The sequence below is a fragment of the Taeniopygia guttata genome, chromosome 3 (assembly GCF_048771995.1).
Source record: "Taeniopygia guttata chromosome 3, bTaeGut7.mat, whole genome shotgun sequence".
Classification (NCBI taxonomy): Eukaryota; Metazoa; Chordata; class Aves; order Passeriformes; family Estrildidae; genus Taeniopygia; species Taeniopygia guttata.
The window spans coordinates 20,800,218-20,823,679 of NC_133027.1; the positions used below are offsets into that span (position 1 = coordinate 20,800,218).

The 23,462-nt window shown below is 36.3% G+C and overlaps 1 protein-coding gene across 3 annotated transcripts in view; it reads right to left on the reverse strand.

Moving 5' to 3' along the window:
- SNTG2 (syntrophin gamma 2) overlaps window positions 1–23,462 on the reverse strand; it is a 226,420-nt gene that overhangs the window by 139,921 nt on the left and 63,037 nt on the right. For all 3 annotated transcript variants that reach the window (XM_072926387.1, XM_072926385.1, XM_002195418.6), the window contains exon 3: window positions 335–472. In XM_072926387.1, coding sequence (XP_072782488.1) covers window positions 335–472 — 138 coding nt within the window. The remainder of the gene's footprint in view (window positions 1–334; window positions 473–23,462) is intronic.

Here is a 23,462-nt window from a genome sequence, read left to right on the forward strand (position 1 = left end):
TCTTAAAGTACTTTCACTAGGAAACACTTTTTCCTTTTCTCTCTTAATTTAATGGCCCAGAAATATTTGGTGGAAGAATGCTTTAATTTTGGTATTTATAGACATTTTTTGCTTCTATTAAGATTACAAATGTTATAATAAATTATGCGTAGCGCTAGTCCAAAATGCAGTTTTTGTCCTTATGAATTTAAGTAAGCACAGGAGACCCAACAACTGATAATTACTTGTATTTCCATTACCCAATAAAATCTCTTGCACTCCAATACAATAAAGACTCCTCTGTAGAAGAGATTAAAGTGTGCAGCCAAAAGCACAGGGATATAGAAGCACTTACATTTGCACTGTGATCACTTCCACTAACACAGACGACATCTTGTTTTTGAATTGTTAATACCTCTTTTGTAAGCTTCAGTCGGATGTCATAAGCATTTTCAGATACTTCATCATACAACAATGCAATACCAGTTTTAGTCTGCAGAAAGAAAAGCATACAAAAAAATTTAAGAAAATGAACATTTCATAATGGTGAATAACAAGCTCTATTCCATGCAATAAATGAAAGCAAACAATGAGCATTATTTACAGAAAGCAGAAAACTGGTCTAGTCTTCAAATAGATTAGACATAAAAAGTCTCTTTTGTACTGGAAAATACAGGATAAGTGGTCTTTGAAGTAGACATTAATATGCAAAGAGTAAAAAAGTTACAAAAATTTCTCCATTGTATTGTTACACAAAGAAGTGTTGCAAATTAATGATGTCCTGTTTGACTTTATTTATACAAAGGTTTATGAAAATGTATTAGAAACAGATAGGTATGTATAAAGATATGAGAACATATTTTTCATTTTTGGCAAGAAGTGGGGGAGTAAAATATTGTTCCTGTCTTAAAGATACTCATTTCACTCTGTCAGAAAAAGAACTGTACCTTCATAAAAGTTGCCATGAAGATACAGAGTTCTGTTACAATAGAAAACTATGTTTTCACATTGTAAAACATAATTCGACCCAGTTGTTACAGAATTTGTTTTCTTTAGGATAAGATGAACATACATTTCTTAAGTTACATCATCACTGGACTAATAACTACTAAACTACATATGATAGTCAACTATTTGGTATAAACAATGTTTTATTCATTAGTAGTAGAAAATAAACTGTATTTTAATTTCTGGTTTATTCCCTTGAATTTCCCTTGATATTCCCTTGAATATCTGACATTCAGTCAGATATTTCTTTTCCAAACAAAAACTGTGGTATTAGGACTGCTTACAGCTGTTTGTTAAAATATGCAGACAAATGATATTTCAGATCTTTAGAGTCACTGCACAGAAGACAAAAAACAACTGCTCTGAAATGAGTGATCATATTGAAAAATACTATTTGTTTATTAATTTCTAATGTATATTACAACATCATCACAGCACTGCACTTTATGCAAGTGAAGAAAAATAAAGCATTCTTTAAGTTTTAGCAGCAGTATTTGTTTTTAAAAGAAGATTTAAAATCAAGTTGTTAATCTACGTTTTCTTGAATGGTAGACTGTATAAAAACCAGAGTAATGGAATTAAAGGAGAAACATGTCCTGTGTACTGAATGAAAGCTTGAAGGATTTTAAAATAAACTTAAACATGAAAAATTATCTTAATTAATGCATTAATTTTCCATGCAATGGAAAATGCAGCCTAGACAACATTTAAATTTTTTCTGAATTATATACACAGCAGTTGCTCAGGTGAATTGTTCATGTAGTTGGGCTATCCCTGGGCTCAAAGCAATTGTCCATATGTAGATCACTTCTGCCATTTAAGACACTGACATATCCTAAGACCTCTGAGCACATAAAGCTGACACAGGCTACTTAGGATATCCAGGTCCTTTCCTAGCTGGAGGCAAGACCAGATTTCCATGTTTATAATAAGATACAAACATTGGTCATGTCAGCAGGCATCCACATGTAGGTATCTTCAGCCTGTAATGGATGTTACAAAAGGTTTACAGTGCAGAAATCACAGAACAGCTTGGGCTGGGAGTGTCTTTAAAATCATCTACTTTCAACACCTTGGAAGAACATCTTTGACTAAAGCAGGTTGCTCAAAGCCCTGTCCAACCTGGCCTTGAGCACTTACAGGCATGGGACATCTACAGCTTCTCTGAGCAACCTGTTCAAGTGCCTCAATACCCTCAAGTGAATAATTCCTTTCTAATATGTAACTTAAATTCTTTCAGTTTAAAGCCATTCTGCCCTGTCCCATTACTACATACCCTTGTAAAGAGTTCCTCTACAGCTTTCTTGAAGGTGCCTTTAGGTACTGGCAGGCTTCTCTAAGGCCTTTCTGGAGCCTTCTCTTTCCCAGACTGAAAAACCCCAGTTCTCTCAGCCTGTTTTTCTAAGAGAAACCCACATCTAAGACAACTTTTTAGAATCTGTCCAGGCAGCGGAGAGCAACAGACACCTCTGAAGCATGATTTTATCTGATCTCCTTTGTACATCTATCTAGAAGGGAACAAGTGAGTCATAGATCTCTGAGTTATAAGGTAAATATAAGTAATAACTCAAATATATAAGTGTCTAATTGTAGAAAGACAAATCTATTCAGTGTTTGCTGGGTATGTCTAAGGGAAAGACAGTTCAGTCATGGTATAAAGCCTTAATCATTCTCACTTGTTCAGAGTCCAACATTTCTTTATTTTTGCAAGACTTTGAGCCTTTTCACATTTTTAGCATGTGTGAATATCTTATCAATCCATTTTTTGTGAACGACAACATATGAAAACTATGCCAGTACCATCTGCCTAAAAGCCATGCTGCCAGCAGGAAGTATTTCCAAACAGTACAAGTACAGACTTGAAAACCCACTGTCCCTGATTTTTGCAGCTGTTCAGATGTTGAGCATCACTGTCCCACCTGGACTGGTGACCACTCTTACTTTAGCTGTGTGAGCATGCTTTACAGAAACACTGGAAGAACGGAGCTCTGGAGCACTCTTTATACAGCTTACATCCAGAAAAATTCTCTTGCTAGAAATCGTTGCATATGTTTAGAAGAATCCCAATGAAAAATACTCTGAACTTTCATTTGTAACAGATGATCAGGTAACAAATGAAATATGCAGAGTGACCTGTTAAATAGCTTAGCATTTGCCATCACACTATTTGAACTGAAGTCCCACTGAAGCTCATCTGTTACTATTAAAATCCAATACCTACACTACGCTTCATTTAATTGCTGATGTGATCCAAGATGACACGCAGCAATACCTTATTTGCTTTCAGAATCAATAAGATTAATCTGGATTTCTCTCAGCCTTTCAAGTCAGCTTTTTTTGACCATTATAAATAGCTTTGAATCAAAGTTCAGCACATTCCCTTGTACTTTCTTTGTGTTAAGGAGATGGCATACATAACTCTAGCAGGCAAATCCCCGTCCAGACAAAGGATTTCTTCAAATAAGAAACATTAAAAGAGAACTTAGTCTTTGCATGTATATGTATATCTCAGATTTTAACTAGCTATGTTCATCTCCATTTCTCATTTTAAAACCCTCTATATAGTGGCCATTCTAGGTGACTGATCTAAAAAACTGAGGACTGAAAAGCCAAAATGTCTCTAAAATGATATAGCATTGTTAGAGATCATATGTTTTATAATAAAAAGCATGCAGAAAGTTCATAGGGAGTTGCCTCTCAGTAGGATTTCAGTGCTTACATTGAGAGGTAGGGGAATACAAATTTAAATTCACTTGGGCAGAAGAAGAAATTAAATGTTCATTTTCATATTTCTGAGTTTTCTAGACACTGGCTTCAGGAAGAGGAGTGTGTGGGTATTCATGCGCATGTTCACTATGTGGTGAGAGGAAGAGAAAAGATCAATAGTACAAGCATCACAGCAGCTGTGATTTTTAAGAAAGCATTGACACTGCTCTGTTTTAGAAAAAAAAGAAAAAACACTGAAACCTACTTTCTCAAACCAGCTCAGAAACTATCAATACCACAGAAAACATTCCTCTCTAGAGGAAGCTAGAATGGCAGATGAATCTTTTTATCAGTTTTATTGTTGACTGCTTAAGCAGGTCTCTAGGCAGTGTACTTGCCTTAAAGTACTCCCTGTTCAGCATAATGTTTTGAGACCCTACTCAAAGTAAAAGGACTCTTTCAGTGTGACATATTTGCAGTTCAAAGCTCACAGTTGCAAATTATGTTTCAAGGCAGGCATCGATGTGACATTCACATTCTCTGGACAGAGAGACATAATTCTGTCTCTCAGGAGAAGCACAGAGAGAAGAAGAGAAAACAAACTTTATCGCTTCTCCTTTGTTTTTCCCATGGGGAATGTGGTATGAAGATTGTTTACCTGAAGTGATTGTTTGATTGGATTCTGGTGAAGCTTGTTTGGGTTCAATGACCCATCGGATCCAGCTGTGTCTCGGACTCTTGGCAGAGTCACGGATTTTGGTAATTAGGTAAGTAAGAAGTAAGTATGTAGAATAGTTGAGCATCTCTTTAGATAGTATACTAACGTAATATAGTATAGTTTTAGTAAAACAGATCCTTCAGCCTTCTGATCTGGAGCCAGACATCATCATTTCTTCCCTGAGTCAGGATTCACCACATTCTTTTACTAGACATTGCTACAACAAACTTCAGTCTTATTGACATAAAATACTTGTCTTCACTGCTGTTTTATTTTGAAATAGCTTGCAAAGAAAAAAAAAATCCTCTGCATTGAGTTTCATTTGTTCTCCAGCAGAAAACACCATTTCCTGATTTTAGTCCTTAATAAATACATCCATAGCTTCAATGGCACTGCAGTTCAATTTTATCTGCTAAAATTCATTCATAAATGACTTTTCTTCATTTGTAAATAAAATTATTTAAGCACTATATTTGAACTTCTTTTTCCCATGGAAATGCCACATTATATTTCCAAACTAATACTTTATCAACAACATTTATATCTCATAGATCTAGTGATGAAATTCTCTAATCCAATTTCACTTTTTTAAATGAAATTAACTCTGTGGTATACTTATAGTGGGAAAACTTGCTGAAGACACATAAGAACTGGAGTCACCAATTTTTATCCTACATAATTTAAGATTAGGGAGAAATAGAACTTCAGGCAGTCCCACATAGTGCCCTGAGCACTAAATTACAGAAGGCTCAAATCTACTTTCTCTCTCACAACGGGTTTGATGTTTTCTACAACACATTTCCTATCATGATCAAAAGAGAAAGATACTTTTTCAGAGAAATTAAAATTTAAAATATCTTTGATTAACATAAAAAGATTTAAAATGGGATAAAATATAAAGGGAAAAAAAGTGCAAGGTGTTACAGTATAAAAAGAACTGTCATCTGTATGGAAGAACAAAAAAAAAAAAAAATAGCTATCCTTCATTATGTCTTAAAGAATGGAAACAGGTATGTAGGACTGAGGATTGCCAGAAAAACATAGGCATCAATATTTTGTTGTTGCAATAAAGGCAAACACATGCTTTCTTCACATTCTTTCCTACTGATTTGTTTTTCCTCAATCTTACCAGACAGAACAAATAAAAGAAAAGTTCTTTAGTTGGGTATTAGAGAAGATTCCTTAAACACTGCTGAATGTGAGGGAATAAAATTTCATGCTAACCCATCACCAGTGTTGCATTTAATACATCTTAGTATATTGTTTCCTTTTATACAGTATTATGTCAGTGTTGCTTCATGGCTACACTACATCAAAGAGGTAATGAGCTGAAAAGGGTCATGAGAGAAACAAAAAAAAATGTAAAAGTGGTCAGAGATCTGTAAAATAAGATGTGTAAGTAATTCAAGATAAATTCAGGTTATTTTATTTCAATAGAACACAGGAAGAGTTTTAAGTACTTAAAAATCTATTACAAATAGAGCAATCAGGAAAGAAAATAATTCCGAAATCTCCTCCTTTTAATATATTCCGGTTATGAGGAAACAGAAGTCCTTGAACAGATTGCTTGGATAAATTATGGACATCCATTGCTAAGGGATTCTGAGAGAAAACTGAACAAACATCTGCCCAAATGGTACCAGCAATCCTCTCACAGGGCAAAATCCCAGAAAAGAAAATCTCCTTTGGATGTATTTCACGCTAATATTCAAAATTATGTGACTTGTTGCATATGAATGAACTTCTGAATCCAGGAGACAACCTGACTGACTTTACAAGGACACCTGGACTGAACAACTTGCTACTGCCATAGGATGGGTGAAAAATAACTGTTAAGGCCTGAAGAAGTTTATCACTTAGGGGTCTTGATAATGAATGAGTGACATTTACAACAAAATTTGTAAATAATTTTCACAGCACTTAATCTGAAAGATGACTGTACTCTAAGAAGAAATGTGCCCAAGTCTTTCATCATGAAAAGACAATTTCAGGCTTAAGAAGCCTTGAGTAAGTACACAAATACACACTTTTTAATGGATCAACATGGAACAAATGGATAAGGCAGTAGATAGTGAGAGCAATAATATAACTGTGGAACACAGAGAATCACTGATTCCATTAGCATTGCAAACACACAAAGAACCATTAATAAAACTAAAAGCAGACAGAAATCAATTATAACTTGCTGAAATCAGTCGTACAGAGCTCCCTTACAGAGTATGTTTCTCCCTGTAATTGCACATGGAGTTGTCCTTATTCTCAGTGTTAACATACTACAACTTTTACATCTAATGAGACGGTTTCACAAATGCATACAAAAATACTCAACCTCAGTACTCCTTCCTTTAAGAAATTCTGACTATAATGATAATGAAGCCATTAAACAGACTATTTGAAGGACAGGTTATGGTTCCCCGATACTATGAGGGCGAGGGATTCTGCGAACAAGGTCAGAAGAAGCATCTTTAAAAATGTTGTGGAGAAGAAATGGTATGGATTTGTCCCATATATCAGAAGAGCAATCCAAGACTCCTATATTAGGAGAGAAAACATCATTTTACTGTCACATGTAGGGAGGGACCTGGAAAGGTATGAAGCTCAGTTCCAAAGCAAGGAAATTCTGTGACAAGCCCAGCTGAAAGCCTGTAAGGATGGTGGCTGTTCCCTACTGTTGGGCAACCAGCTCTACTGTTTGTCTGTCCTCATGAGGAAAGGCTTTTCATTGTGTCCGATTTCAAATTCCACTTATTATCTCCTGTCCACCCAGACACTAGTACATAGAGCCTAGCTCTATATTGATCTCCTCATTGACATGGAAAGGCTCCATTTAGGTCCTGATGAAGCCGTCTCCAGGCTGAACAAGCCCAGCTCACTCACAGGGAAAGTGCTTCCAGCCCCAACCATCTTGGTGACTTCGCAGTGAACTTTCTCTGTATTATCAATGTCATTTTCGTACTGGGGGAATATAAACTGCAAACAGTATCCTAGATGCAGTCTAATGAGCACTGGGTAGAGAGGGACAATCCCTTCCTTTAATCTCCGAGTTGTGCTCATCCTAGTAGAGCTCAGGATAATGTTCACCTCTCTGCTGCTGGCTCAAGTATAACTCACTATCCATCAGGATCCCCCAAAGACTCTTCATATGAGCTGCTCCCCAGACATGCAGGACCCTGTCTGTATCACTGCCAGGGGCTCTTTGTTCTGAGGTGCAGGATGTGGCACTCATTGGCTTTTATTAATTTAGTTCATTGAATTTTGGTAGTCGATTTGTTAGCCTGCCTGGGTGTCTGTCAATGATATACTGACTGCACCCTCCAGTTTAATGTCGTCAGCAAACCTGAAAACCAAGCCCTCTGTGCCTTCTTCCAGGTCACTGACAAAAATGTTAAAGAAGATGGGTCACAGGACCCATCTGAAGAACACTCCTTTGCCACAGGAATCCAGAGAGGATACCCCGTTAACCACTACCTCCAGTCTGAGAATTGAAGCAGTGGTCCACCCACCCATCTAGATGGAGGCTATGGCAACAGAGTAGCAAACAAACATATCCAATTCCCATCTACAGAAGGATGCAGCAATGCCTTTACATCCATTAGGCCCAGCAGTCCTGCCCACCCCATCTCAGAGTCCAAAGGCCAGGACACACCTGCAGTCATGACAGGGGTCACAATCCCCCTTTCATACCCTCTACATGAAGCCCCACACATTATCCACCAGCAGCTGCTTCTGCCTCCCTCCCCAGAGGAGAAGCCCTGTAGCCCTGCAGCTGGGCCGCAGACGCAGCACCATCGCTAGCACTGCTGCAGGTGATGAAACTTGTGGCTGCCCCAGTGGTCCAGCCCATACACTACTGCTCACGTCTGAAGGGAAATATTTCAAATTAAGATAAAACCAAGTTGGAATTTAATTCCAGTTGGAAAGAAACTGCCAATGTTAATTTTTAACACTGGATTATTTTTAGTATCACAAAATCAATAAAAGCCCCCACCTTCTAAACTAGAATAAAATACAATCAAACTGATCTAATAGCTACCCAACTTTTATGATGTACTGGGAACATACACAGCTTCTTTCAGCTCCTGTTCAAAATAAACACGCCCACAAGCCAAATGCACAGGAAATTGCAGGAAACATACCACAACTGCTTTATAGCCTCAGTAAGAAGCTAGTAAAAGTACTTATATTTGTCATACCATTTTTCAAGACTGATTATAGATCATGCATTTTTATTAGAGTTGTAACTCCATTTCATATTTTCATAATGTTCACAACTGTTCTCAGTGAAGAAAATCACAAGTTTCTGATAACTCCTTTAAAAAAGGTGATTCACAACAGAGCCAGTGGAATATTATCTGATGGACACCATTGATTCTCATGTAAGTCAATTAACACTAAAGATAATAAAGTAATTATGAATGAATAAAAATGTACTTTATATTTTAAATGCATGTCTTGATAAGAATCAGCATCAGAAATAAAGATGGTCTAAACTAGATATTTAGGACATATTTGAGTGAATTTTTCCCAAAAGCATTGATTACCTCTGAAATTTGCACCTTTTATAATACTGTTTTGATAAAGATTTTTTTACCACTTGCATTTAATAATAACAATATTATGGATTGATATTTCAATATACACTCTTGTAAAAGGTATATTAGCATTACAAGGCTTTAGAAGATTTTAACTGCAGCATGACAATACCACTTTCTAACAACTCAAAACTATTTTTCCTAAATTTTCAAGGGCCATACTCAAAGTAACAGAAGTTTGAAAAGATGCTCTCAATATACAAAATTTAAAAGTCTATTTTGTTCCTTACATCACAACCTATTCAATAATCAAAAACAGCCTTAGGGATACATATCTGCTAATAACATTAGCCTTGCAAAAAGTGATTAACAGCTGGCTCACAATATCTGAGATCTTAATCAGTAAGCACTAATATCTTGTTTAATTACTGCAAGCTCAGTATATCGTGAGTTAATAAGATATGATTGATTGTTGTCATTCTCATGCACCTCTCAAAACATCATACACAAATATTTGAATTCTGTATTGCACATTTGAAAAATGAACTTCCAGAATGTCATGTAAGAATAAAAACTGCCTTTTTAAAACTCTAACAAATGCTAATAGAGACATATAGTTAAATATGTTCTAATAGAAATTCTAACCCAGAAAATTGCCAAGGCTCAAGCTATTAGAAAAATTGCCTAGCTTTATTTTGATTTAGAAAGTATTATTAAGTAAACAAATTAAGAATATAAAGAATATAAAGAATATAAAACCTCAGAATATAAACTGCTTACAGCAGTTTCCTACCTGTCAAATAAGAAAGCATAAATTTCATACTTCAAAAAAAACCACTTAGCAAAAGCGCGGGAAAAATCCTCACATTTCCTTCAGAGATTATTTAAGAAACAGATTATCAGAAAATTAATGGGATTATTTCTATTGCTGATACCATGAATCTTACCGTCGTGGGGCTTCAGCTGATTGATAAATATTCCTGTTATATCAAAAGGCAAACAATAAACTAAGAGCATAACAAATACACCTCACCCATTTTCTTACCCTAGAATAGTCAAGAAAGAGTACTATGAAGGCATCACTTTTTTTTTTTTTTAATAGAATACCACATTTTGATTCATCCTGCTCTTGCTATCCTTCCACTTTTGACTGATACAGGTGCACTACATTAATTCTTTTTCAAGCTTTTGCATAAAATTCTTGGTGTTTTTTTTTTTTTTTTTTTTTTTTTTGGTTTGGGTTTTTTTTTCTGCTAAATTGTTGTGTTACTCTGCCAAAACCAAGAAGAAAGCCATATCTAACTGCTTAATTTCTGAATAAGGTTGAAAAGAAAACAAGTCAGACTAGGAAAAAAGTACTAAAGCTTTCTGCAGAAGACAAAAACAAAGCAAACAATCAAAAAACAACCAGAAGAAAATAATAATATATAACCAGTTTCAAGATCTTAAGCAGTTATCCTTCAGAAACTGGAAGTATATAAAGAAAATAGCACAGAAGATACGGGAAACCTAGGAAAAACTGAAGGATTTTTGCAATACCCATGTAACTGAATAAAAACTGCAGGTGATTTAAGTCTTGAAAATTCAATTATTTATTTGAATTCAGACTTCAGACAAAGATTTCTTAAGATGAAGAATATGTATTTCAAACCCCTTTTCAAAAGCAAGAAAATGTGTAATCAGAAATAGCAGGTGGAGATACAGATTCCACTCTCATTTTAAAAAGATACATGGTCTGGGAGGAATGAATGTTTGTCCAGAATTCAAAGAAACTGCTATTTTTAAAGCATATATAGTCTAGTCTCATTACCATCAAGACAAAAAAGAATATCAGTACTAAGAAAAAAAAAAATCTAGAACAGTGCTAAGTCTGATTTTGGCAGCTGCATATAACATTTGTTTCATATCTTTCTCAGTTTCAACAATTTGCTGATGGACAACCTGTACATGCAACTGACTGATACCCTGTCCCTGTAACCATCTGACTTAAGCCTATGGAGGTGCATTTACACATTTGGATGCATGCATCTCAGAAGAAAACTAAAACTAGGAAAGGAAACTAGGTAGGAGACAATCAAACATTTCTGAGTAAAAAGAATTCAAAAGTAAGATGCTTGACAGAAGAGCTGGACATTTTAAGAGTTTGGATAAAATGTTGCCAAAAATCTGTATTTCAGAGTGATTAATGTGTAGCAGAATTTATTTTATCCATTATCATCTGTCCAGTGTCATCTGTCCCTTGATGCTGTTGGTCACAGAGCACTGGACTGCCACAGTATTTGACTGACATCACATGGAAAGCCTCATTCCCGCAGGCTGGGGGTAAAGCTGGTCTGCATCACCCTCTGCAGCCCACGGCAAAGGTCGCTGAGCAGCTCTGGTGGACTCGTAGGGCAGCAGGGCACAGAAAGAGCCTGGGCTGGACCTCTGCTGGGCCTGGCAGTGTGGGGGGAGCAGGCACCCCAGGAGAGGAGCACCAGCTTCTCCAGCACACGCTGCAACAGGAAAAGAGAGCTCTGCATAAAGTAAGCAGCAATCAGTGCTTAGCAAGGTGGAGCATTAAACACAAGTCAGCTGGCAAAGTGACACTAGAATTCTAAACCCAAGGTTTCATGAAATCTTATGATAACCCTCCTGTCTAGAAAGGGATTCACCAGAACAATACAAGCAAACTCCTATCCTGAAAAATGGCAGGAGAAAAAAATGGGACTGAGGGGATTTATTTTAAATTCAGAACCTGGAACCAAAGAACTAAAACAGACTCAGAAACAGACAAAACCCTTGACAGTTACAGGAAGATAAAACAGAAATTTTAATTGTTCCTTTCCAGACAGCATCAACAGCATCATGAAGTCATACCAGTACCATGGCAGAACTACTGTCAGTTTATCCTAGTGGTATTTCAGATGGGAAGGCTGAAGGAAGTAACATCCATGAGGGTATAAATATTTTGGTGATGAGACACTAAGAATATAAATTCCTTTGTTGTGTGTATTTGAAGCACACTTATGAAAGGCCTGTATTCAGAAAAGGTGCATGACCTTAAACACACTACCAACAGTTTCACAGTTTTATGCAAGTATGCAAGTCAATTTTGCAGGGTAAGAAACATGATTGTATTTTGTGTAGGAAAGCAGGAGTAGAAGCATGGATATGAAATGACAGGAGAATAGTTCTTGAGACAACAAAGCTTAGTTAGGGAAGAGGAAGAGAAGATTTAAAATAAGAACAGAAAACAGTAAGAGAAATTAACAGTAATAAAGGGGAAAAGATAAAAATGAAAGAGAATTAACATTAAAAAAAGATGATTTCTAGAAATTGTGTGCTGAAGAAAAAGAATACCTGCCCACAGACAAACACATCAATCTTTTCCAGGAATGATCACCATAGGTTACTAATCCATAAAAGGATCTGACATATTAGCTCTACTCGGAGTATTAAAAATATGTGTGAAAAATGTAAACAAAATTTGCAACAGCTGTGTGCAACAAATATGGTATCCAATATTTGAAAGTGCAGCTAAACAAGAAGCCATAAAACACACCTGGTGGTAAACAGGATCCTGCCTGAAGTTAACACATCTTCTCCCACTGTCACACAGCCTCCTGGGATGGCCATTATTGGAAATGTACCTTTGCACTCTGCTACTTCTCATCGTGTGCCAGCCCAAAGATGGATAAGCCAATTTAATGATCACTAATCATTGCTTACCAAAGCCCATTTTCACTGCCACATCTATAGTTATGTGTGTTTTATATCCCTTTTCCATACTGCCATACTTTCTATTACCCCTTTTCTGAACAGCAGAAAACAAGGAAACTATGTGCTTTTCTATGGAAGTCTTAATGGGATAAACAGTGAGAATATTATGTTTCAGTCTTTCTGTGACATATTGGTTACAGACTTAACTATTCCTACAGCTGAAAATGTACTGTGCTTTTTTTTTTTTTTTTTTTTTTTGAGTTGTTTGTTTGTTTGTTTTTGGTTTTGGGTGTTTTGTTTGGTTTGGTTTGGTTTGGTTTGGTTTGGGTTTTTTTGCAACATCACAGCACATAAAGCATCACATATCAGGATTTTCTGTTTTGCAGATAAAGATTTTTTGATTAGAAGACGCAGTACAGGGCACCTCCCCAGCTCCTGCTTAGGTTCTCTTCATTACATGAATGTCAAAGGCTTACTTTAGCCTTTGTTACCCTCCTTTGATTTCTGTACTACAGGGATACATTTTCTGTGTTCAGATGATTCTCACTGATGTTAATGGGCCATTAAAAATCCTGGGAGTAATCTTAGATAATCTCCCTCCATTGCTTGCACCTGAAAATCAGCTATTAATTTCTCCTTATAAAAGAGGAACAGCATTCTAGCACAAGTGCTCAAAAAAATCCTAGGGATTTAATTTTAGTCTCAATGAAGCTGAAGTCAATTGAAAACTCTCAGTCAAGTCAGTCTTTCATTGTAAAAATAATTAGTTTAAATTTTGTCACAAATGTTGACAGCTTTTCAAGTTGCAACATTCATAGCATAGTTACTACCATAACTATAAACATTAATGTAGAATGACATATTTCAGGATTCTGCAGTTTTCTTACATAAAATCCACCTAAACCATTTTGTCAACTGCTATCAAGACCCCCCAAACTATGCTGGTTTTCATACTCATGAAAAATTCCTTCAAGTTTCTGAACAAGAAAAAGCTACATTAACAAACCATAAACATACAACATCATTTAGAAATTAAAATAACACTTAAAAAATATCTAAATAGTAGAGTTTTAAATTCTACTATTTCCAAGACAATCTCAGAAGAACAAGGGCCAAATTACCCACTAAATACTTCAGGATAAGACAGTGAATCACACGTAAATGAGGCTCTAGTAATTGTGCTGTTAAAAAAAGACAGTGAAAACTGAATATAAAAATGAAAACCTAATCAGACAGTACATGAACCTTTCAAAAAATATAATTGAACAATAGAATAGATTTCTATGGAGATGCCCCCAAAAATTATGAAAGAGAAAGAAGGAAAAAAAAAAAAAGAAATCAACAAAAAACCCAATCACAATAATACCATATAATCTACTTAAATATATGTTAAAAAATCCATATTAATAGCCCTTTTTTATTGCCTGTTTTCCTGATTGTGCTAAGTAAGGTTTGTTTTATTTTTTTAAGAATGATCAATTATTAAAACAAAAACAATGTGGCTCTTTTTTTCTGAAATCTGGTTATTGTTATAAGTATGGAAATGCTAATCATATTCATTTTTTTGCTCTCATAAAGAGTTTTTTGTTTGAGGCTGTGCACTTAATAAAAAATTTTCAAACTTAGAGGAAAACACTTGGACAGAAACACTGAAGGGCTAAAGATGGAAGGGTCTTCTGGAGATCATCTAATTCAAAACTCTGTGCAAATCACAGAAACACAGAATATTAAGGGGTTGGAATGGACCTTAAAGATCATATAATCCCAACCCCTCCCTCCATGGGCAGAAACATCTCCCACTAGACCAGGCTGCTTTGCTCAGGATCATGTGCAATCAGGTTTTGAGTATTGCCAGTGATGGAAATCTTGGATAAACAAATGTGGGACCTTTACCAGTGTTTGACCACCCTCACTGTGAAAAATAAAAAATAATTCTCATTCAACAGAATTTCCTGTGTTCCAAGTTTTGTTCATTGCCTCTTTCAGTGGGCACTTCTGAGAACATTCTGGTTCAGTCTTCATTGGCACCTGCCAGCTGGGAATTTTTCCACATTGGTAAGACTGCTCTGAGATTTCTCTTCTTTAGCTCTACAGTCACAGCTGTCTCAACCTCTTCTCATATGTCAGATGCTCCCTTGACCTGTTTGGACCTTTTCTGGACTTGCTCCAGCATGCCCATATCTCTCCTGCACTGGGGAGCAGAGGAGAGGACAGGACTCCAAGTGCTGTCTCACAATGCAGTGCTGAGCTGCTGAGGGGCAGCATCACCTCCCTCCACTTCCTGGCAATGCAGAGAGAGCTGCTGCCTTTAGCCACAAGGCTGCATTGCTGGCTCAGTTCAATTTGGTGATCTTTTCTGTAAAAAATACCTTTGCTTTCCACCTGGTCAGCCTCTACTGTGTCTGGAGTTATTCCTTCCCAGGTGCATGACTGCACTACCCTTTCTTGAACCCCTTGTCAGCCTATTCTCCAGCCAGTGCCAGTCTTCCTGAAAGGCAGCACAGCCATCTGATATGAGCCAGTCCTTCCAGTTCTGTACCATCTGCAAACTTTTTGAGGGTTTTCTCTGTCCCAGCACCCAAGTCATCAGGTGGTGAACAGTACTGGATCCATTATTGATTTCCTCACTATGGCACTACTGATCATCATCAGCTTGGACTTCACAGATCACAACTGTTTTGACTGTTGTTAGTTTTAAATTGCACCTCCCCATTCATGAAGTAAATACTCCAACAAATTGTCTATGAGGATATAATGGAAGCCGGTGTCAAAAAAATTGCTATATGCAAGTTAAACACCCACTCTTAGACCCCCATCCACCAACCCAATGACTTCATTAGGGATGACTATGATGTCGGTCAGGTGAAATTTTCCCAGTATAAATCATTGCAGAGTACTTCCAAATACTTTTTTGTCTATCACATTTGGATGTGGATTTCCATGTAAATTTGCTCTATTACCTCTCCAAGGATCTCGCCAAGTGGCCCCACTCTGGACCTCCTCTAATAGGTCCACATCTTTCTTGTGCTGAGGAGCCCAGAGGTGGATGCAGCACTCCACGTGGGGTCTCGCCAGAGTGGAGCAGAGGGGCAGAACCCCTCCCTCGCCCTCCTGGCCACACTGCTTTGGATGCAGCCCAGGGTGTGGTTGCCTCTCTGGACTGCAATTGAACACTGCTGGCTCATGTCCAGATTTTCATCCTATCTCAGGTACATCCTGTCTCCACAGGACCTCTTCTTCAGCCAAGTCAGCCTTTCTTAACATCAACTATGCACATTTCCATCCACAAAGACAATATAACATGAAATGTATGGTGCAGACAGAAAGCCTTAGCCCTTGCCCCAGTCCTTAGTTATCATCCCACAAAAAGAATATAAAGACACACCATAAATGCTGCATGACTATCTGAATTTTGCAAAGCAGTCTCATGGATTTATTTCAGTAGCTTAATTATAATATAACAGTGGCTTACTGGGGTGGGTCAGATGGGAGGTCAGATTTAGTGTGTGTCAACAAATGTATTTTAAACCATTTTAGGGGATTAATTTAAAAACAAAGTGAACATCATAAATTTTAAATAACACTAACCATAGTAAGGTCAAGTTTTACAGTCAAGTAGAAATCTTTCCATACTCATACATAGGTAACTTTGTAAAATCACTGTAATTACTTCAGTTCTTATAGGGATACACATAATGGCTAGAATGAAGAGCTGTCACTGTCTTAAAAAATACAACAATTTGAATGTATTTACATCAAATGAGAAAATAAGGCTACCTGTTAAAAAAAAAAAAAGGTGATCTAACAAAATAGATGACCTTTCAGTGACTTTAAACTTGCTCAAGACTGAACTCAGCAAACCACTTAGGTACGTACCCAGGACTTAACAAGAGCACTACTGAAATCCAGGTCTACTCCTGAAATCAACAGCTTGGCACAGGCCACCAGTGACTAGCCAGCTGTGCCAGACAGGGGGAACTCCACCTCGCTCTGCCTGCAGGATCTCAAGTGGGCTTTTGGACCATGACAAGTCCCAGCAGACTGTGGGAAGTAGCAGGGGCACATGCAGAACAGGAGCAACCACACCTCCAGCCAGGGGTGGAAATGTGGCGTGTGTCAATAGGGATTGTTTAGAAGTTTGTTGGTCATACCAGTACGGAAAGGATAAGGACCGACAAAAATGAGCAAACCTTATGATCAAACTGAACTTATGGAAGAACAAGCCTTGTGTTAGAGAATATACCCTCTAAAAGTACATGAGTGAATTAATTTGCTATAAAATATTTCAGAGTGTTCAGAGGCCCTGTTCTGTAATTCTGCACCCCACTTGATGAACTGTTCACAAAGCTAAGGTCTAACAGAGAGAACAAATGAATAGAAAAGGGGAAGGATGCTGAAAGGAACATCAGTGACAAAATGCAAATAAATGGCAGATCACCAGCCTAAAAGAGACCAAAATAACTAAAAAAGAACAGTATAAGCAAGAAAGCAAGATAAAAGCGTATCTTGGTAAAGTAGCCATTAAAGATAGAAAAAATAAAAATCCTGAAAGATAAGTCATTAGTAATCAGCAAAAATCAGACTTTATAAATTGCAAAAATCTGAGAAAGTAAAATAAAACCAGAATGAAGATAGGCTTTTAAAATGGTGACAGTTGCCATTACATAGCAATAGAGTGCAGTTCACAACACCTCAGGCCACTCATGTTAATTAACAAATCATGGAATAGCAGGAAAATTCCAAATGACTATTAAAAGCAAATTTTTGCCTTATTTGCATAAGCAAATAGGACATCAGGTAACTACAAACAGATTAACAGCTATTATATACAAGTAAAATAATCATCATTCTCTGATATTAACACACTGGAAACAAAGACACCAAAGTTAAAGGAAAATAAACTTTCAAAATGACTTTTATTTCTTGGAGAAATTCACAAATCAGTTTGATAATGTGAGTACATAGTGGAATTTATTTATTCTATACATTTTGATAAATCTGAACAATCTGAAGGGACCTGGTGAATTAAATGGTTCTATGAGCAGCAAAACTGATCTTGCTTGGTTTTAAAAATATTTCTATTCAATATTCTCGTAAAAACCCTTTTTTATGTTCCCAGTTCACCATGGTCTCCCTTTCTAAGTGTGTCCCAGCATTCCTTGGATTCCACTCCTTCCACAGGACTGTGCAACACTGGACACAAGTTCATGCACCAGGTAAGTGCTACCAGTCACACCACAGCCATAAGAGTATTGTAAAAGCATTTTACTGCCCCTACTGAAGTAACTAGTTCTACTTTCGCCAACAAGTTAAATTTTTACACAGGCTTCACTTGTCTGACAGTACACAATTAAACAGTCTCCAAGGGAAAACAAAGGAAAGAGGAAGGTGGACTAAAGGACAAGGTGGATCAATGGATGCAAAATTGGCATACATGGGTAATATTTAGGTTAAAATAAAAGGCTACCAAAATGGCTTGTAACAAACAAAACTTTAATGATTAATGTAACAAACAAATGATTTGTAGCAAAAAAATTGAATGATTAATGAAGAAAAAACCTTCATTGGAAGGAGATATAATTTAATAGTGTGATTTTTGATAAGAGATATAAAGAGCTATATTTCAAAGAATATGTACAGCAGAATAAAAAAGATACTTTGTGAAGAAGCAAGTTAGAATTATTACCCAACTTAACATTGCAATCCAATGCAACATATTAAAAGAAATCTCTCATATGAGTGACAGCTGATAACTAAATAGTGTCTCTGCACAGCACTGGTAAAGCCTAAAACACTTCATTAATTTATGCTGTTATGTGTTAAAAAATTAAAATTAGAAAACTGAGTAAAAATCTATAAAAATTGCCTTCAAGAACTCCATAATGAGAAAAATTTATCACTTTTTAATTTTAATCTATTAATCAATCATGATAAATAATTTGAGAGGGATATTTATCTAAGTATTGCTAAACACAGTTTAAGTTACCTTTTTTTTTTTTAATTAATGGATATTCGTGAGCTCTTGAATGTGTGGGTTTGCTTGATTTTTTTAGACCTTGGCATCCTTTTCATTTAATGGTAATCAGTATGGTTTCCCCAGATTGTATCATTACATCTCTCTAGCTATGTAAAAAATTCTGCCATAAATTCTTCACTAAAAAACAATTTCATTTCTTGATTCAGTTATGAATGGTTAGATAAAATTTTGCAGAGCTTCATGAAGTAGAAGATGCAAACAGGAGAAAATGCTCCAATTCACATTTAATAGCTAGTTCTGTACATTTCATACAGGTTGTTTGTCCCAAAATCTGCATTTTGGTGAATACTGATTAAAAAAACCTGGAAATGAGCAGAACATTTAAAATGAAGAAAGAGAGGCACTTGAATGAGCTGTGTCCACTGCCTAACTGCCTCCCTTGCCAGGGCAGACAAAAAATATCCAAGTGGGAGGATGCTAACATCACTCTTCTTTATAATTGCAATTACACAACATTATTATCCTATTACTGCAGGAAAATGAAAACTCCTTTAACCAGTAATTTTCTATTCCGCATATTTAAATTCACCACTCAAGATGTCCAGGATGTCCTGGAGGAGTTGGCAAGAGTTCATGACCTGAAGCCAAAAGAAACAATTTCCTGTGAAAGAACAAAAAGCAAAGAATGAGCTCCTTTCTCATTCCTCAAATTCCCTAAAAACCCATGTGAAACTCTCACTTGTCTGCAATACTGAGGGAAGTTGTAACTTGTCTGTGCTTCAGCTTGCTGCTGGATACTACCACAGCCATTAACCTTCAAAAGGCCTGGCTTTTCTCCTGGACATAGGGATCCTCCATCTGCGGAAGGGACAACAGCAGGGAGGCCAAGGAAATGTATCACCACTCCACTTTTTTGGAGTCTGCACAAGGAGAGAAGGCATGGCAACCTGGGTTTATGTGCCGATGTTCCCAGATAACACCCATTACCTTCACAGGCCTTAAGCCCTTTAGTGAAAAAGTCTTTTTCATCAGTCAAACATAATCGGAAATCTGTCACTGGTCAGTAAAACATAGGGAAAAAAAAAGAGGAGAAAAGAGTCTAGTCTTCAACTATCATCTTACAATTTTTCCTTCTATATTAATCTTTTGGTTTTTGTTTTTAAATTTACTTGGGATTTCCTGGGTTAGCCAGGGAAGTATGATAAATACATTCAGAAGAGACAGATTAGATAAATACAGCTAATACAAAAAAATTAGTGAGTGGTTTATTGCCTATAATGCATTGAGTCTGGAAGAATTTGCTTAATTTAAAACTGAATTTTCAAGTAGTTTCCCATATATATAATGAACCATTTGAAAAAGAAGACACAAATCCAATGAACACTGCGGCACTTTTCAGTTGTGCTTTACCTTTATGCACATAAAGACAGTAGTAACATAGGACAGTATCTGAGTATGAGGATCACTTAAGAATAATAACATAGTCCAGAAAGGACTCTTGGTATATAACACAGTTGAATATAATTGGATTTCATATTTTGTCACTTGAGCAATTTGTAAAAGATCCAACTAAATCACAAAGTCATCCACAAAATATAATGAAGACACTAGAGCAGGAAAAAAGAGAACTTTCAATATTTCACTGCCACTGTTGCAGCATTATCATTGTCAGCACTCTCATTCTTCCATTCATTAATCTTCCTCCATCTAGAACAAAACACTTGGATTCCCCTATCTTACATCCATGCACGGCAACAGCTCTGTAAAGCCCTTGTGCCTGGCTGCCTGTATTTCCAGAAGCATTTGCATTTTGTTCAAAAAGCTGTATTAGAAATTTGTAATGGACTTATACAATAAAATATTATTATAAGCTAGTTGTCATGTCATTTGGACACATGACATTGTCATCTCATCATTCTGTGCTTGTACTGCTTTTTCATACTGTAAATCTCCACTTGGAATCCCAGGAACATTTCCAGGAACAGAACTGACCGACACCAAAGGAATCGCTTACCTGTTATATTTTTCTTGGATCAACATTAATTAGCCTTATGGTATTTGTATAATCCAACATTCAGGTGAAAGCACTTTAAAGGGAAGTACTCTTTCGTGATCCCCCATCTGACCAGAGATCAAAGTCTGAAAGCTACTACTGCAAATACCACAGTTAGAGCTTTCCTTTCAATGCAGTCCTGCACAGGACACTGCTCTGCATAAATTACACTGCAGTGATAGCCCAACTAGATGGCATTATCTACATGTTTTAAAATTACATTCTGTACTGAAAAGAAATTATTTTGTCATACATATGAAAAAGCTCACTAAATTAGTCAAATACACTGAGCTTGAGTGCCTCCAATAGTAAGTAAACAAACAGATTCAAAGACTAAGAAATGTATTTGCATTGGAGTTATTTTATTAGCAATATAGAAAGGAATTGGAAGAAAAAGTTATGCATAGACTGAAAAGAGCATAGCGTACTTTGTAAAGTGTACTAAATCCAACCAAATCACTCTTCTATAAAAAACACGACTAAGGATCTAAGAGACCATATTCAGTATTAGATGTAAGTCTACAGTGGAAAAAAAGGCCTTAAATCAAAATACAAAGTTATGTGCTACATCACAATACAAAAGACAGACTGAGTATCACATACTGGCAGACTCTATCACATTTTTTTTCTTACTAACTGTAGATACCAGGATTTTCAATGGTCTAATGTGTAATTAATGCTGCATTCTTCCAACTAAGGTGAGAAATACTAATTATATTGGATTGTATCACAAAAAATGTTTTTAGTGTTTTACCATCTAAGGTTAAAAATCTAGCACCAGCAGTAATAACACATAAAAACAATAATATAATTCTGCATATACAGAAAAAAACCAGTATAGCATGTTCAGTATATTCCCTGCCAAAAAGTAAGATTGTTCTGTGTTTGGGTTTTAGAGTAATGTCTGAAGAAATTTCAGTATTATACTGCATTACAGTTCATAGAAATGTAAACACAACAGTTTCTGTTCTGGAAAACATACTCCTACAACACCATTAAAGCTGGAAGAAAGAAAAATGTCAACAAATAATTGATAAATTATTATCAAGAATATATCATAAATTATACTACCTCTTCTACATCAACTTGGTCATTACTGGAATGAGGACATGGAAAGCATTTAATTTATTCATTCAGATTACCAAATTAAAACTTGCCAAATCAGAAAGCATGACTTAAACATATTGTACTTCTACCAAAACAAGAATGTGTGAAAATGGCAATAGAGAGCCTGGGAAACAACAGAGAAAGTTCAGCCCTAGACTTTAAATGTCTTATTCCATAGGAACAAAGGACTAAACATTAAAAGTCATTGTAAAGTCTCATGCTGTACTTCTACATTAGATACCCCCTTCATCTCCACCAACTTTATTTCAATAATAAAAAATTACTTCAAAATTGTCCCTACCCAGTCACAGCCTGAGTGCTGCTATTCCCAGCATGTGAAAACCTAAGTCTAGATAAGAGTGTGCAGTTTAACAGCTCCGCCACAGCAGTCTGCTCACTGTGGACTACTATTATCCTCAAGTAAACAGTTATATTATGAAAAGAGATAAGGCAGCAGACATTCATCACACTGCAGACTGATGATGAGACAGCTCCTCTGGAATAAATGACTCATTTTAAATACACATACTCTTTGCACCTTGGAGATAAAAAAAAGAAGTGCATTCAGTGGTAAACAGCTGGTTGCACAATAAGAGTTAATACTTTCACTAGGAAATAATAGGGAAAGCAGTATTCAGACCTTTAGCATTACACAACAGAAACAACCAATGCTGCTATTCTCAAATATTATTTCATCCTATTATAATTCCAGATGTAACTACCCTTTGCAAAAGACACAATTCTATACTAGGCAGTCTTTTAAAATAATTTATTTACAAAACAGCTCTTTGTTCATATTTGGCATCTCCATAAACCATAATTAACATTCCTATTTTTGACATCAGTGTGAATGCAGACCTGCACACTCCCTGAAGCACCTCTCCCAGAATACATGTTCAAAGAGCCTCCCAAAACCTACATAACCCAGACAGAAATTTATTATTCAGCATTTGCTGGATTCACCAACAAGTTATCTAATTTAGACCAAATAATGTGAGGCTTTAACACAGAAATTAGCATCAGTGAGAAGATGATTGACAGAAGAGAATAAAAGCAGAAGCAGAGCAGCCTGTCAGAGGGGGACAGTGAGCCCGTTTCAAGGTCAAGAAAGCAGCTCAAGCTTGTATGGGAGCATCTCCTACACAGAATGAAGTTGTAAAGAGGTTCTGCACAAGTAATTTATAAAAAGCATGTCTAAATGTAAAGTTTTAAAATTTATTTTTGGGTTTGCAATAAGAGCATAAAGCATGTAGAGGTTCTTCTGCATAACTCTCCCTTTGCATGCTCAAATTAAGAAGCTATTTTAACTTAATTTCTGGTAACTGATTATTGAAGTGCCTCATTAAGGAAAAACCCCATAGCACAAACATGAAGTTTAACTTCATTGTTGAACCCAAATAAAGATATACCAGAGGGGTGAAACAGAAATCCTTGAAAAAGGCAGGTTAAGCAAGGTAAATCTTCTGGAAGCTGTGATGCCAAAAGTATCAAAATCAAGTTTCCAGCATCTCTCCTTGAAGTTTGGCTCTTACAAATTACCCCAGTCTTTTCATCCTCTCAAAACATAATTATATTAACTTTCTATCCCCATTTACATCCTTTCAGAAAGAGCAACCCCTGCACAAAGCAAAGTTGAACTATTATGCCTACAGATTATGGTGTCACTCACATTTAACTGAA